Source organism: Crocodylus porosus, unplaced genomic scaffold (genome assembly GCF_001723895.1).
Source record: "Crocodylus porosus isolate Cpor-Errol unplaced genomic scaffold, CroPor_comp1, whole genome shotgun sequence".
Lineage (NCBI taxonomy): Eukaryota > Metazoa > Chordata > Crocodylia > Crocodylidae > Crocodylus > Crocodylus porosus.
This window is the reverse complement of record NW_017728909.1, coordinates 52,012,831-52,028,934: the sequence shown is the minus strand read 5'-3', so window position 1 is coordinate 52,028,934 and position 16,104 is coordinate 52,012,831. Positions and strand designations below refer to the sequence as shown.

Genomic DNA, 16,104 nt, shown 5'->3' with positions numbered 1-16,104 from the left:
GGGACACAGATTCAAAATGATTCAGTATATATTAACACCTTCAAGAGTAAATTGGATGCTTATCTTGCTGGGATCCTATGACCCCAGCTGACTTCCTGCCCTTTGGGCGGGGGGCTGGACTTGATCATCTCCCGAGGTCCCTTCCAGCCCTAATGTCTATGAAATCTATGAAATCTATGAAAGACCAGGCTTAGGCCTCATTGTCAGGCCTCAGACACTCACATTCATACCACCCTCCTCTCACTAGGACCTCTCACAGGATCTCTTTCATGCGTCAACAACTTATACTGCCTTGCGCCGTCTTGGAGCAGCCCCTTCGGCCATAGGCTTTAGCTAGCTCATACCTTGAGGGGCAGATATACCATATTTTGGGTCTCTCCTGCAACCCTCACTGGGGTAGTAGTCAGCCAATTACCCAACCAGGTTTAAGGTTGCCCTGGCCCCTTCTGGGGAAACTCTATACACAGAGACATACTGGGCTCCCAGCCCTCTGGTTCTTCTCCCTGCACTGGGGTCCCTCCTCTGCCCCCTTTCTAGGGCCACCCCTCACCGGTGCATTCTTATCCTATACCACAACTAGTGCTCCAGGGTCTCATGAGGACTCTTACTCTCCCCCTGGAGCTACAGGTCATTGTGCTCACCTATAGCTCTTCTTTCTGACCCACACTCAGCCTCCCAGCAGTGGAGGATTGTACCAGGGTCAAGACTTGCCCCTCTCTCTCAGATAGAGTCCCCCTTAATCAGCCTCTGGCCCAAACTACAGCCTCAGGCATCCAGAGACGTACCTAGGCCTACTCCCCTCCACTGGGGCTCCACACCACCCCCTTCACTAGGGCTACAGGGCTTCCCTCCCTGGTTGGGCTCAGGCGGCCATAGTCATGCCTGGCCCCAACTACCTTTCCTCAGGGTCCTACATCCCACATGGCTCAGGCAGCCACAGCTGTGCCTGGCCCCACTACCACTACCAAAGGTGAAGGCTAGGGTTAAGGCACCCCTGCTCACCTTTCACCAGCCTGATAACTGGCCTGGCAGTTCCTGGGGTCTCCAGCACCACTGAGCGCCCCACCAGGCCACGCATTCCTGGCAGGGTGCAGTTTTAGGTCATGTCCAGGACCAGAAGCCTCCAAATCATCCCCTACAGTTCCTGCCCTTAGCTCCAGGATATTCCAAGTAGCCTTGTAGCCAATGTTATTACCTGGCCTGTTAGTAGCAAACTGCCCTGTTTATATGGGCAGCCAGAGATCTAAAATGGCCACTGCAATCAAGCACCTGCTGGCTGCTTGGCTCCAGTCTTAAAGTGGCAGGTACCAACAGTGGCCTGCCACAGAGGCCTTAGTTAAAGGTTGCTGAAAAGGAGTTTCCCATTGACTTCAATGGACCTTGAGATGGAACTGTATTCTACTTTTGACATGGGTAGAGACACAAGCTGGATGGAGCTATAAAGATACAGTTTACCCTAGTGAGATATAGAGTTCTCATTATTAAATATATTAAATTTCCTTTACAGAAAAAACTTGATTTTTTTTCCTTTGTCACCATAGTGTGCACAATAATTAGTCTGGGATGACGGAATATTCACAAATCAAAAGTAGTAAAGTGTACTTGGTGTCATCTTGAAGTATAAAAACAGATACTAGCTTCTGCGTGGTGTTCTTACAAATCTTCACTAGCAATAACCTCTCCTCAAATAAAAGATTATGAAGAAAAAGGACCTAAACTGATAATCATGAACCCTAAACTTCTGTTTCAGAACAGGTATAGCACACCCAATGCTTCTATTTGGAACCTGCCAAGACATGTCAACACATGTCATTTGTGATCACTTCTTGGAACAATAAAGGGTTTTCATGGTTTGTCAATGCATATAATTATTGCCATTAACTTTTACATCTTTATTGGTGTGACATACTTTGCTTCTGTGCAATCCAGTTGTTCTATACATTCCAAGATGAACCAACATCATTCATCATATTATTTGCATAATTGTAGCAGCAGAAATCTCAGCAGGGCATTTCCTTGTAATTAATTTATCAGGTACCAGCAAAGTCATCAGGGCTGTGGACAGAAATGAGATTAAATTGTAATTCTATATTTAAATGGGACAAGTAGATCACACGACTAGAACATTTAGCATTGATATATTAGAAATATCAGAGTGGAACAATTTCTCTATTTAGATAACTATTTTATTGAAGAAACTAAAATGTGTTGATAGAATAAGGATGCATGTTGTTAATATCCCAGTCTGGTTACACTTACACAACATATCTTAAAGGTATAAGGTATGAAAGCTCTCTAGAACTGATACTATACCTATGTGAAACTGTAAGGGGAGGTTAGACAGTCCTGTAGGTGTGATATAAAAACATAAATGGATAGAATGCAATTCCTCAGATTTGCCTTGATCCAGATCAGTTGTTCTTTTGCAGAGAAGCCTTAGGTTTATGAATAAGCAGCAAGGGCAGGAAGCCACTTTTGGAAAAACAGCCTCACCAGTGGTACACAGCTTTACAGCACAAGGCTTTGTGATGGGATATTGTTTCAATACTAAGTCAATGGGAAAAAAAATACTGACTCACCTCCAATATTTAACATTCATTCAAGTCCCTGTCTTGAAAACAGTATGTTTCCAATATATATCCAGAGCTATATACCATTTTTGTATTGAAGGCATGATGGCTGAATATCATAATGAGCATAAATAGTATTTTAAGTTAGTTTTTATATAGCTTCCGCTTCTGGTGTACACACGAGGATGATGGAAAGGCTTCCGTAGTACTTCTTCTGATAAACTGTCTGGCCTGGCCAAACCTGTGTCCGGAGTTTGTGAGCACCGAGGAGCTTGTCTTCATTGTAGGGTAGGGTGTTGCAGGGGCAGATCCAGTGCAGGTGTATTGGGGCACTTACACCTTTGATCCCTGCTCCACCCAAAGTTTAAGACCAACTGCCGGCAGTGGCAGAAGCATTACAAGTCAGGCAGTGCTGAGGGAGTCGATTGACTTCCCGGCTCATAGCAATCTACCTGATCTCTTCTAAACTCATTCCACAGCTGTAAACCACCTTCTCTCCTTTTTACTGGGCTTGATGTTCCACCAATCAAGCTGTCCTTTGTTCTGCAATTCTGCTGTTTGGTAGCTGCTGCTAGTCATGCAGCTTCCAGTTCACCGCCCTGCAGATTGCTTTTGCCTCACTCCAGTGAAGTTCTGTTTGTTTTTGCCTCTATCCTAAACTGAATAATACAGCCCTGGGCTCCTAGCTTGTCAGCAAAGCTGCTAGTTTCTTTTTCACTGGCGAAAAATCTGTTGTTTGATAGGTGATGCTTTATATGGGATGATATGCTGTTTTATATGTAATGCACCTGACCATCTGCACCCCCTTTTCCAAGTCCTGAATGCGCCCACGGAGTGTTATGTAGCCGGGATGGTCCAGGGGGTGTATGAGAGGCAAGGTTTGTTTTTGTTGTGGTTTTGTTGTTGTTGTTTTTGGGGGGAGGTTTTGCTCGGGGGCGGGGGTTGTGATAGGTTTTATGGGACCAGCTGTAGAGCTGGGAGAGCTGCTGGGCTAGCCTTTCGGGTCACCTCCCTGCAGAGTTCACAAGAGTTGTGCTCAAGCAGCCCGCGCGCCCCGTGCTCGCTGCCCCGCCCCGCCCCGCTGGGGGCCTGCAGCGCTGTCGCCGCAGAGAGGCTCCGCGCCGGGGCTCGGCCCCCGAAGGCCCGGGGGGGACTCTCCTCTTACTTCTCGGGAGCTCAGGAAAGACGGGCCCGTCCCTGTAGCCGGGGACCTGCAGGAACAGCCTGTCCGCTTCCTCCCGCTGAGTGGCGGGGAATGCCCCGGGCGGCTGAGCAAGGGCAGAGGGGCGGGGAAAGAGGGCAAGAGCAGGGGCCCGCCTGTTTCCCAGCCGGGAGGCAGGGCGCGGCTGGGCGTGGAGGGGATGGGGATGGAGAGGAGGATGCGGCTCCCAGGCGCAGAGAGGTGCGGGACAGCGGAGGGAAGTCACGGGCGCGGGCATTCGGGGCATTACGGTAAGGGCTCCCCCCGCGGGGACTCCCGAGCCCCTTCCCCGGGGGCGGGCGCGCGGGGCTGCGTCCTGCGGGTCTGCCCGGGGGGAGCTCGGGCTCTTCCCTGCCTCTGCGCCAAACCGGAGCGGGGCAGGCTGCGGGCATCTCTCTGGACCGTCAGCCACCCGGGCGGCTCCTTCCCTTCGCCAGCACGGGGGCCGTGAGGGGCCCCGCTCCCCGAGGCCGAGGTTTCAGACCTAGACGTCTCCCCAGGGGAGGTTCAGAGCCCCGGCACTGCTCCCTCGCCAGAGGAGCGTTGAAAAAGGGCAGCAACTCCGCAAGCCCTGTCCCGGCCCCCAGGCACGAGGCGGAGCTGTCAGTGGTCCTAGTTTCCCGGCCCCTGCTCGAGAGTGCCACTCACTGCCTTTGCCTCCCTCCCATGGGCATTGCCGGTGTGCCGGTGCAGGAGGGTGCACCCCAGCCCTCGCGCACCCCTTTGATCCCTGCCCCACCCCGAGATGAAAGCCAGCTGCTTGGCAGCGACAGCAGGTTTTCTAGTCAGGCGGCGCTGAAGGACCCAATTGACTTAATGGCTATTTGTCATCTACCGTCTCGCGTCTAAAATTGTCATTCCAGGAGTGTTTACCAACCCCTCTTCGTTTTACTGGGCTTGACATCCCACCAGCCCAGTTAGCCTTTCTTGTGAAATTCTGCTGTCTCTTAATGGCTCCTGGTCCCAAAGCTCCTATTTCAGAGCCCTGAGATGGTTTTTAACACATCCCAGTGAAGTAATATTTGTTTTTGCTTCCATCTCACACGGAATGATACAGCCCTAGGCTCCTAGCCTATTGGTAAATCGTCTTGCCTATTTCTAACTGGAGAAAAATATGCATTTGATAATCATAGAATCATGGAAGTAGGGTCGGAAGGGACCATGTAGATCTTCAAGCCCGACCCCCTGCCTGGGCGGGAGAAAAAGACTGGACTCAAATGAGTCCAGCCAGGTAGTCATCAAGCCTCTTCTTAAAGATCCCCAGGGTAGAAGCCAGGACCACTTCCCTTGGTTCCAGCTCCTAGCTGCCCTAACTGTGAAGTAGTTCTTGTGGATGTCTAATCTAAATCTACTCTCTAATAACTTGTGTCCATTGTTCCTTGTCATGCCAGGGGGCGCTAGGGGAAACAGCGTCTCCCCTAAACCCTATGCCTGAAGAAGGGTGACTGCCCCCAAAAGCTTGCTAGAACTTTTTTCCAACTACTAAGTTGGTTTAGTAAAAGATATCACATCTACCCAAAAAACCTTGCCTGCCTAGTAAAATAATAGTTATACTCCACTCCACTCAATACTATTACTACAACTTTATCTTTTGTGCATTTCTGTCTGCAAATTCATCAATAATCTGGTCTGAGCTATGTTTCCTAGCCCTCTTCTTTCCAATAGACAATACTACTAATCCACAAAGCTTTTCTTGACCCATTGTGCTGTGCAGTTAATTCTTAATTATTCTGAGTTCAAGAAAGAACGTTCAGCACCTGATATTGTTCTGGGGAGTGTTATAAACATCTCAATTGCCATATATACTTCAGAAAACCTTGATGATAAAGCACTGTGATCAACAATTAATACTTTAGCCAAATCTTCCACTGTAAGTAACTTCAACATTTCTGTTAGACATGCAAGTAATTGTCCAGGCAAGGCAACAGAAAAGTCCCTGTTGTATTGTTTCACTAGCTTTTAAGCTTCTTTGTTCAGCTCTTCATCAGTTGCTGTTGCAAGTTTCTTCAGTAGAATTACATTAAACTTTGGAACAACTGCATCCAAACTATGGAAATGACTTGACAACTGGGCTAAAATGATATTCAGACAATCACTGGACACATTAACTTTGAAATATCTCTTAGCATCATTCAATCTTTCAGTCTTGCATAATTCATCAAAGCATTTTTTCATTTTCTTTCCTCAGTTCAATTCAAACTTAACTTCCAAACCCCACTCTTCTGACATCCTAATGGTGTTTAATTTGGCTTCCTTGAAATTATTTTGAAACAACATAAGTGACTCTATTACACTGCAAAGTGATGTTGCAGCTCTGTTAAACATATGCTGTTAGATTGTAGGCACCTAGGGACAGAACTTACAGTTCCAGAATTGTTGTTTGGAACACACCAGAAATACAGAATTGAAAGTTCCTAAGATTTTTCCTTTTAATTCGAAGCTTTGCTATGTTCATTGACCTTTTCGCTCAGGAGAATTATTCTGGAAAGCACCTTCATTGTATCCACGTAGCAAAATGACAAAGCAATTACCATTTTGTTTCTTAAGGACAAGCATAATGGACATGGTCTCTTCACAGTAATGTTACTGGCAAGATTTAAGACAGAAGCTAATTCAGATAACATGGTCTGTTGCTTTATGCTACATCTAAAGAAAGTGTAGACTCTTTCAGTCACCTCATAAAAACATTTTATTTCCAGTATTCCCTGAGCACAGCCATTAAGTGTAAGGTTCAAACTACAGGCAACACAATGTACGTATTCTCCATTCCGTTCTCTCATAGATTTTCTTGCCTGCACTCTGGAATAAACACTGCTTGTATTTGCAGTCCCATTATATTCTTGACTGCAACATTTTGATGTGTCCAACCCTTTTCCTTTGATGTAGTCCACAATTTCCTGTTCAAGAACAGCACCACTTTGATCAGATATTTCATGAAATTCCGGAAAAGCCACATTAATTTTCACACCAATTGCTATATTCACATAATTGGCTTCTACTGTTGCATAAGAAAAAACTTGACTTAGCTGGTCAATTTTTGCAATATCTTGGCTTGTATTAATAACAGAGAAAAATGGTCTACTGATTTCTTCAATTCTCTCTCTCTAACAAATTTTGACAGTAATTTAGTGATATCATTCTGAATGTGATCCTTTAAATACTGAACAGAATTTTTTGGTTTATTAATTAGCTGTTTCAGCACTGGATTATATTACCCAAGAATTCATTGACTGAAAAATTTCCATTGCTAACATCACCTAAAACCTCTCTGTGTCCCCTGGAAGTGAGGTTACATAGTGTTATTGTTGAAGTCACATTGATGAGACACCCAAGTACTTGCCTCCAGATGTTCTTTGTTTTCTTGATTTCTTTTCTGTGATCTTTGTTAATACTAGTGCCATGTAATCTCCACTGCAGGAATACTAGGCATGCATTTAAGGGCAAATGTAAAGTTCTGTGAATATCTGCCCTTTCAGTTAAATTATGTCAGTCTCTAACACCTCTGGCCCTTGCTGCATTGCATGTGGAAGACATATGGTCAGCAGAGAGCCAACATGTCTTGCAGTACATACTGTCAAACATAGGTGAATAACAGAGCAGACTATGATTACTCCAGCTTTTGTGCTCTTGGTGAAATACCTTCTAGAAAAGCACTGCCCACTTTGTTTTCTATCCTGTGCAAATGGTCCCTTGGTTATATATGAACCTTGTGAACTTAATATATCTTTTCATTTGACTGACTGGAATCTCTAATGGGAAACATCCTTGCTCTTTGGGATATATTTTCAACACTAGAATACTTTCCAGGATTTGCTAATTCATAGTTTATTTTTCCAGACTCATCCTCATTTAATAGAGCACTACCAGTGTTTCTTTCTACGCTATGATCAAACTGTTTACACTGTTTTTCTGTCTAAGAACTGGTATGTGGTGTATTATTATTTTGTACTCCTGTAAGCTCACAGTTATTACTCTTCCTGTTGCAATCACAGTCACTAATGTCAACACATTGAAAACATTTGCTTATTTTGGGTAGTTCTGTAGACAGTTTCAACTCTTCCTTCTTTTTCTTCCATGTTTTTACACCACTTTTATGTTTGGGGGGCATTCTCAAGAACAGTGATTACTAGATTACAAAATTTAAACAAACTATCCCCATCATAAATTTTCATGTATAGAAATAACATGTACACATAAATTGTGGACTGGGGCATGGATGAATTCCAGCCTAGTGACAGGTTTGGCTGGGTTGCTTCCTCATTATGTATATCATGCATTCAATCATGCCACCTGATCTTGCTCATATGGGGAGAAAAAACAAACATCTTAAATCCTGGAATCCCAGCAAAGTTTCAATAAAATATATCTATCAACAAGCCCAGCAAATAATATTTACCAGCAAACATGGGCAGATCTAAGACTTTGAAAGCGGGGTGGGGCAGTGAAGGGGGAAGTGGTGAGGCAGAGGCTTACAGGACTCCTTCAGCACCCTGGGCAGAGCATGGTGGGGGGAAGGCAGAGGAAGGATACTGTCCCCACTGTAGGAGAAGTGGAGGAACACTGTCTTTGCACTCTAGCAGTTGCTGCTGCAACTTGGGGATGGCAGGAAGACACCAGCTGCAGCAACCCTGTGGCACAGATTCCCCAGGGACCCAGGAACAGCTCTGGTGGGAGTTAAGTCTTCTACATGGGGAGAGCCCACTAATGAGGGGGCCAGGGGCTGACCCACCTCTGCACCCCCTGGGGGTTAGCTCCTCACCCTGGGTCAGGGACCACCCTAGGTATCCTGGCTGCTTGACCTCCACCACAGGCATAGCCAGCTATTCCTGTGTCCTGAGCAGAGGAGTAAGGGTGGAGAGGAGCTTTTGCTGAGTCCAGAAGAATGATGGGGTGAGGTGAGAGGAAGAATCTTCTTGGCCCTGTTTTTGCCCTGCTGATCACTGATTGGCTGACTGATGGCAGGATTTGATCAAGAGGATCTGACTGGAGGCAGGATTACATTGCTGGCCCACATGCCGAACTGGGCTGCTCTAAATTTCAATTTGGCAACAGTTGCGAGTGTTATAGGTAGCATGACCTCACATGTCCTAGATCAGCTGGAACAGTTCTGGATTTTGGAGGCTGGTCCCAAATTAGGAGGGTGTAGCAGGGTACCTTTGGTGCCTGCCACTTTAAGGGCCTGAACAGGCAGCAGAGCAGCCTGCAGGGGACTGCAGAGCCGGTCGGGTGGGTCACATTGCCATCAGGAGGCCGCCTGATTGGAGGAGGGCCTGGCTGCTGGTGAATAAGAGTAGGCCCTGAGCAATAGAGACAACAGTTGCTGCAGGGAGCCAGACACAGTAACATTGCCTGGACAGAGCTGCTGCTACTATAACATCTGGCGGTCAGGGTAGGAACTATGGGGATGGAGGAGGTTCATATTTCTGCAGAATGACTAAAACAACACCCTGCTGGGGAGGATGGTGTGGTGGGGCAGTCCTCAGAAAATGCTACACCTGTGCATCCCCAGTGAAAGATGAGGATGGGGTGAGGATGGGGCACCAAAAAGCCTCAGCCTCCACTGCTTTACTCCATGGAAGGGAAAGGCTAGGGGAGCACACCCCAACAGGAAAGCACAGGGTCTGGGTCCACTGAGTGGGGCCTGAAATCTCTTGAAAGAAAACCTTGGGGAAAAAACCTGTGATTTGGCCACTTGCCTTTTCATTACGACTAGATATTTAACAAATCTCTGTGCTACTGCTTAACAATCCTATCTAACAATAGTGTATAGCTACTATAACATGTATCATTAAGATGATATTATTTATAATGTCTTATTACTAAGATTGTAATTTTTTTTCAGATACCAAAAGTACATCTTGGAATTTAGCAGACCCACACTTTAACTATGTTGTCCAGATCTTTTGGAAATCCTCCACCTTATCGATCAGAACTGTAAGTTCTATTTTGCTTAACAATTTAATTTACCATAGTTAAGTATTGTACCTGGTCAGAACCAATAACTTCAATAGATCTTGTGCACAGCTCTTAAAAATAATTATGTTGACTAAATCAGTTGTTGCTGTTAAGACTTTCCTTATTTAATTAAACAGTCACAAGACTAAAATCTACAGTCTTGCCGCTGATTTAAATATTTAAGATGTTCCATTTTACTTGTTGCCTGCTTTACATGATGCATTTAACCTGTTTCTCTAGTTGGTAAACTAATCAAGCATTGACATTTTAAATACTGCAATCTACATTAAACATATTCAAAGTTTTCCATAATCTACTTTGACCGTATTACTGACAAGTGTATTCTTTGTAGCCCACCATAGCAAAAGCATTAGGGGAGAATAAATCCCACCTTGTTGGAGGTATGGAGGTATATGCTTCAGATTTAGAATATTTCTGTCTTATTTTTAACTAGCTCCACCTTGCTACTCTTTAAATTAGTCTGCCCCTAAAAGCAGTAAGACTATGACGTTTTTATGTAATACACTGAAAGTTTAATGTCTCATTGCTGCCTAAAAACAAATTTTTAACTACAGTTTTCATTTAATTTCAGCAAACTTTCTAGTTGTCCACAAAATAACAATACATGTGTTGAGGAACGGTGCTATCAACCAGAGTATACCTGCTGTCCAGAAAATGAATTCCAACATTTCTACAAATGTACCTCGCCCCCAGGAATAATCAAGATTATGTCATTTCTCATTATAATCACGTGCATAGGCCTTTTTGTTGCTGTTGCATGCACATTGTCTTGGGATCTCAACTTTTATGGAAGTTCTTCTATGACATCTGGTATAGGATTTCCCGGATATTTAGGAAGTGGTTTTGCAAGCAGCTATGGTTATGGAAGCTCATCTATCAGAGGAGGTTACATGGATCAATGGGCTGCTAAAGTTTTTATACTTGCAGTGGCAGCTTTTTGCTTTATTATTGCAGTTGCAATTTTTATATTATCTCTTGTTAATCCACCTATGTGCCAAACAGGAAGATATTATGTATGTTTAATAATTATTAGTTGCATTCTAGGTTTCTTATTATTAATTGCTGGCATAGTATATGTATTAGCAGTAAGCCCATATATCACAGCTTCTGGATCAGTGTTCTACACTCAGATTTGTGCTCTGTGTATTGAGTATTTTTCATCTACAAATTCAGGAATCTATGTCTACCTGTACTGGTATCACTACTGTATTTTGGACATCGAAGAGGTATGTAATCTCTTTTTTTTCCCCACCTTTAGCCAGTTAAATAACATACTTGCATTTGTTTTTTAAACAAAACTTTGGACATGTACAGAATCTAGATATACTCTAACTTTCTAACTATGAGTGTAGTTAAGTTTTGGAATGGATTACCTAGAGAAGTTGGGGAATATCTATTACTGGAAGTTCTTAAATTCAGGTGAGGTAAACATTTGTTTGGGATAGCTTTGCCTTGAACAGGATATCTTTCTATTAATCTAGCTCAGGGGTGCTCAACCTCTGGCCTGTGGGTCAAATGCAGCCTGTGCAGTCATGATACCCATGGAGCACCCCACGCATCAGGAAATATGGTGGTGGGGAAGCAGTGGAAATTAATACAGCCACTGCCCCCCCACTGAAATATCCCAAAACTGAAGGCAGAAGCAGTGGGTTGGAGCTGGGCTATGCTGCCTTCCCCTGCCCACAGCTGGGTCAGGGCCAGACCACACACCCTTCCCTCTTCCACAGGGCCAGGCTGGGGCTACCTCAAGCCTCTTTTCCCCGCTCAGGGGCCAGGAATCCCTCCACCCACCACCCGGCTGGATGGAGTCCCACTATGACTACCCTGGATGGTGGATTGGGACCACCAGCTGGATCCAGCCTGCAGACTGACTGGGCACTGCCCATCTGGCCTGTTGGCCTGCTAACCACTGATCTAGCTAGTAAACTTGCTTTCATTATTCCAGTGGTTCTCAGCCTTTTTAAACTTGAGGCACCCTTGTTTGACTCAAAGCATCCCTCTGTAAGTTTTTTGTGAATTGAGCAGCACCCCATTTTGAAAACTAATTTATTTATTGTAGTGCTTGCCTCCTTGCAGAGGGGCTGGGCAGGGGGCGGGGAGGAAGCCTGCATTTATCTCCTCACATCTCATGACGTCCTTCAGAAATCTTGCAGTATCTCAGGGTGCCCCATCAGCCTGGCTGAGAGTCACTGCCTTAGGCCATTCCTTCAAATACCACGTTCCTTACTTCAGTGTTTCTAAAACCTCTAGACAAATATGAACAGCCACACAGACTTCATACACATAGTACAGTAATTTCTAGGGCATATATGTAATCTAATAAGCTCCTTTATTGACTGTTTAAAGGTATTAAACCTGTCATTTCTCATCCAAAAACTCCAGTCACAGTAAAGGGAGCTATCAAAAGCATAGTTATTTAGCTAGCTATTTCTGTGGCTTTGGTAGAAAGGGGTGGGTGGTTTTGTGCTGAGCACGGATGGCGGGGCAGAGTCTTACCTATTGCACCACTGGTTCACCACACTTCAGCTGCTGTTGCTGCGGTATGGGTTCCAGCTGCCCAGACTGCATTTACACATCACCAATAGCAGCCCATGGTATGGGTTTCCCAAGGACCATCATTCTGGTGTCCCCTCTAATTTGGCATCTCAGGCTGGTGCCCTACTTTCCCACCCCCTGGTAATGCTACTGGAAGCTAACCTTTCCCTTTAATGTATTTATATAGGAATTTGAGATTTTTGTTAAAAATTTTGTAACCTACTTATCCCATGTCATAGTCATATTAGCTGTCCCCATGCAAGAAAAAAAATCAGCATGATAAATCATAGCAATTCCTTTGTGTTTAAAAAAAAGAAAAAAAAAAGGCGAGGTTCAAGTTTCAAATCAATACTTCTTTAAATACTAATTCTTTAGCAACAGAAACCACTATGTTAGGTTTCTGTAAATTTAAAGTACCATACTTGAAAACCTGTTTGACTGATAAGGTTACAAAGTGTCTATGACCTATAAATAGAACTTATGTATTTATGCATTGCATGCTGTTTTAAGAATGCCAGAACTTACCATATTATTGTTTAGTATCCCACACTTTACTTTTTTTTGCCTGGCTTACATATTTTGAGTCAGGAAGTTTTTTTGCAAATATAGTAGACCTGTGGTCTCCTGATGTAAATAGTAAACCTCTTTTTCCTTTTATTTTACCCTCTCATTGTGCTTTTAGTTTTTCATTGGCATATTTGTGCTGGCAAAGGAATGTTTCATTCAAATCTCTCTCTCATTGAAGAGAGACACTCTAATTAAGGCACTACAGTGTCCCGTGTATCTGCATCCTCATGCTTCAAAATGGTGGTGGGGGGCACTTGAATTAAAGCTTGTTTGGCAAACTTTATTTCAAGTGCCTCCACTGCTGTTTTGAAGCACGAGGAGGCTGATATGTGAGACACAGGAGGCTGCTGGAATACAGTAGTTATCACGTTCCAGCAGACTTGAACTGAGTCTGCTCCAATGCACTCTAATTATAGCATATTGGAGTGGCCTCTGTGCTTGTGTAGAGGCACCCCATGCTCTTTAGTTAATACACATTCAATCTAGTACCTCCATTGTGAGTGTGCCCATCTGGCCTGGATGCTTGGGGATGTTCGCCTGTCTGTCCCTGCTGTCCCGCCGAGTGGATGTCTCTCTCCCGAATAGTCTCTCCCCCAATCTCACCTGCCACGACTTCGTATCTTATTCCAGTGGTGGGGTGTCTGACTTCTGGGGTTGTCTCAAGTATGGGACAGCTGGATGATGATCTTCTGCAAGGCTCCACCTCCCCTCTACCTCGCCCTTACACCCTGCCTTGACGGAGTCACGACGTCCTTCGGCCGGTTTCTCCAACTGTTGGGGCTCTGCAGATGCTTGCGGTTTCTCAGCAGTGTTTAAAATCACTTTGTTCTATAAATGCCTTTTTTCACAATAAATTCACATTTGGAATAAAGGAAGCTTCTTTTTAAAAAATCTAAAACCTTCAGACTCTCAAAGCATGAAAGCTCTTAATAAATAATCTGGGGACTTCCCAAACTTCTTGGTTTTACAGAAAAAAACCTAATATGTCTCTTGCACGGTCAAGGAAGAAAAAATATAATGCCTACTAATTCACTTAAAACATTCCACTGGATGTCACCTTTTCAATGTCATTAAAAAACTTTAATAGCTGGCATTACTACAGAAAGTTCCCTCCCTGTCTTACTGTGGCACAGGTAAAATCAGTGCAGGTGCAATATCCTAGTGGCATTCTTTTTGGAGTGAAATGGCGGCAGTAAATTTCCACAAGGCTGTACTCTCCCACTAGATGGGCTGCAAAGCTGATTTGTTGGTTTAGACATTTGGAATGTCTGGGAAGAAGTGAAGACATTTCTTTAAATTAGGTTGCTGGTTGCTATAAGTCATATAAAAATATCTGCTCTCTCTTTTCCTTTTTTAGATTATTTCCATTGTGTTGGTGTGCTTGATTATTTTGGCTCTTATCGCAATTATCATCTTGGCTCTAATAACTCGAAATAGGATATGCTGTTGTGGTAAAAGGAACATCATGTGGTATAGAAGACAGGTTTGTGAACCGGCACCTAAGATAGAAGAATGGGTAAGTTAAGTATTAATTGTTGGTTCTAAACAGGCATAAACCATCAATCCTACTCAAACTGAAGGATTCAAGCCCCAAATTTTGGTTCTACCATTATATACAGCGTAATCATACAAAAACTTCATTTAAAACAATAATATACTATTAAATTTTTAAACAAGTTCACCTAAGTCCACCACTAACGGTGTCTCTGCAATTACAAGCAATAAGTAATTGTTCAGAAAGCACATAAGTAATTGTTCAATTAGATGTCAGATTTCACAATGGGCTATTTCAAACAACAAGAACAATGTGAAAATATTGGTCATAAATTTTATTTTAAAATAAAAATCTGGTCTGTATTCACTCTGCTTTTGGAATACTGTGTGCAACAAAACTACAACAGTACTCCTGTGTACTATCTCTTAGTTAGCCTCTCTAGATATCTTGCTGAGAAATCTGACATTTATTAATTCTAATTGTGCTTCTTTATGTGGTGAAACCGAACCCTGATTAACTTTTTTTACCGAGAGCACTTTTACAGAACTGAGTGTCCACACTGACTTATTTTACTGGATTGCTTCATATGTGTCTCTTTATAACTCGTAGCTGCACGTATACAGGATTTTGGTGCGTGCTTTTTTTAGCAGTCTGTGATTAGTGTGTGGTACTGGCTTATTTGACACTTTCCCGGTGACAGAGAACAGGAAAGTAGAACAACACTGTAAATGACCAGATCACTCCATCCAGGAAGACCACAGATCATCTGCAGATGCTTCCTCAGCCTGACGAAGGGTGTTTGTGCCCGAAAGCATGCTAAGAAGACTTTTTCCAAATATTTTAGTTGGTCTAATAAAAGATACAACATTTATCTAAAGAACCCTGTGTGCCTGGTGAAATAAGACACCTAGGTGCGTTGTCATAGTACACGGCACCCATGTAGACTTATATTTTGAGTTGTTCAGAGTTTCTTACATTTTCTCTTTCTGCCGAAACTTAAAACCCTGAAAACCATTTTCTTTCTCTCTCTCTCTCTCTCCCCCCTCCTCTATCTTCAGTATAGGGAAATAATAATAACAGCCTTTTTGTAGTTAAAGGTTGCAACTAGCTTCCAAAGTTCTTTTACTTTTTGTAACCTTTGCTTGGGAAGTCATTTTGGGATGAATACTGCCAGATTTATTGGAAGCAAAAGAGAAGATAATTGTCAGATTTTTTTGAGTCCTAGGTTTAACTGCCTAAAGTTTCTTTTTCTTCTCCTTGGTCTATAATGGCTTGTTACTGCTTTACACTTTGTATATAGTCAGATTTCCATTAACTCCTGTGCTGGCTTAATTTAGTCTTCAGAACATTTTGCTTTTATGTTTTAGATAATCTTGATGTCCATTTTTACTTTCAAAATATCACTTGGAGTTTTCTGTCACTCCAGCAAGAGCATGATTATGTACTGCGCATATGAACATGTTAATGGATGGTTGCCTCTTAGAGACTGCATGCCATCAGGGACTGCGAGCAGGAGATAGACTCCTACTGCCAGGCCCTTCTCCCCCGGGAGCCACAGGGTAGAGCACCGTCTCCTTCCAGGATTAAGGAGGACTCTGGGACCTCCCGCTCTGCCCAGACAGGGGCATGGACCAAGGTGGTCAAGGGCCCTAAGGCCCGTCGCACCAAGGCCCCTCCCTCGCCGGAGCTTAGCAACAGGTTCGCACCTCTTGCAGCCCCAGCAGAGCCTGCTCAGTTGCCAGCTCCCGCAGGCAACCCAG

At 43.9% G+C, this 16,104-nt stretch overlaps 1 protein-coding gene across 1 annotated transcript; it reads left to right on the top strand.

The window, feature by feature from the left end:
• The first annotated feature begins 3,945 nt into the window (after positions 1-3,945).
• On the top strand, positions 3,946-14,431 carry LOC109308055 (occludin-like). The gene is made up of 4 exons (XM_019532287.1): positions 3,946-4,022; positions 9,614-9,705; positions 10,319-10,973; positions 14,207-14,431. Exons 2-4 carry the CDS (start codon positions 9,659-9,661, stop codon positions 14,372-14,374), a joined length of 870 nt encoding a protein of 289 aa, XP_019387832.1. The 5' UTR covers positions 3,946-4,022; positions 9,614-9,658; the 3' UTR covers positions 14,375-14,431.
• The last annotated feature ends 1,673 nt before the right edge of the window (positions 14,432-16,104 follow it).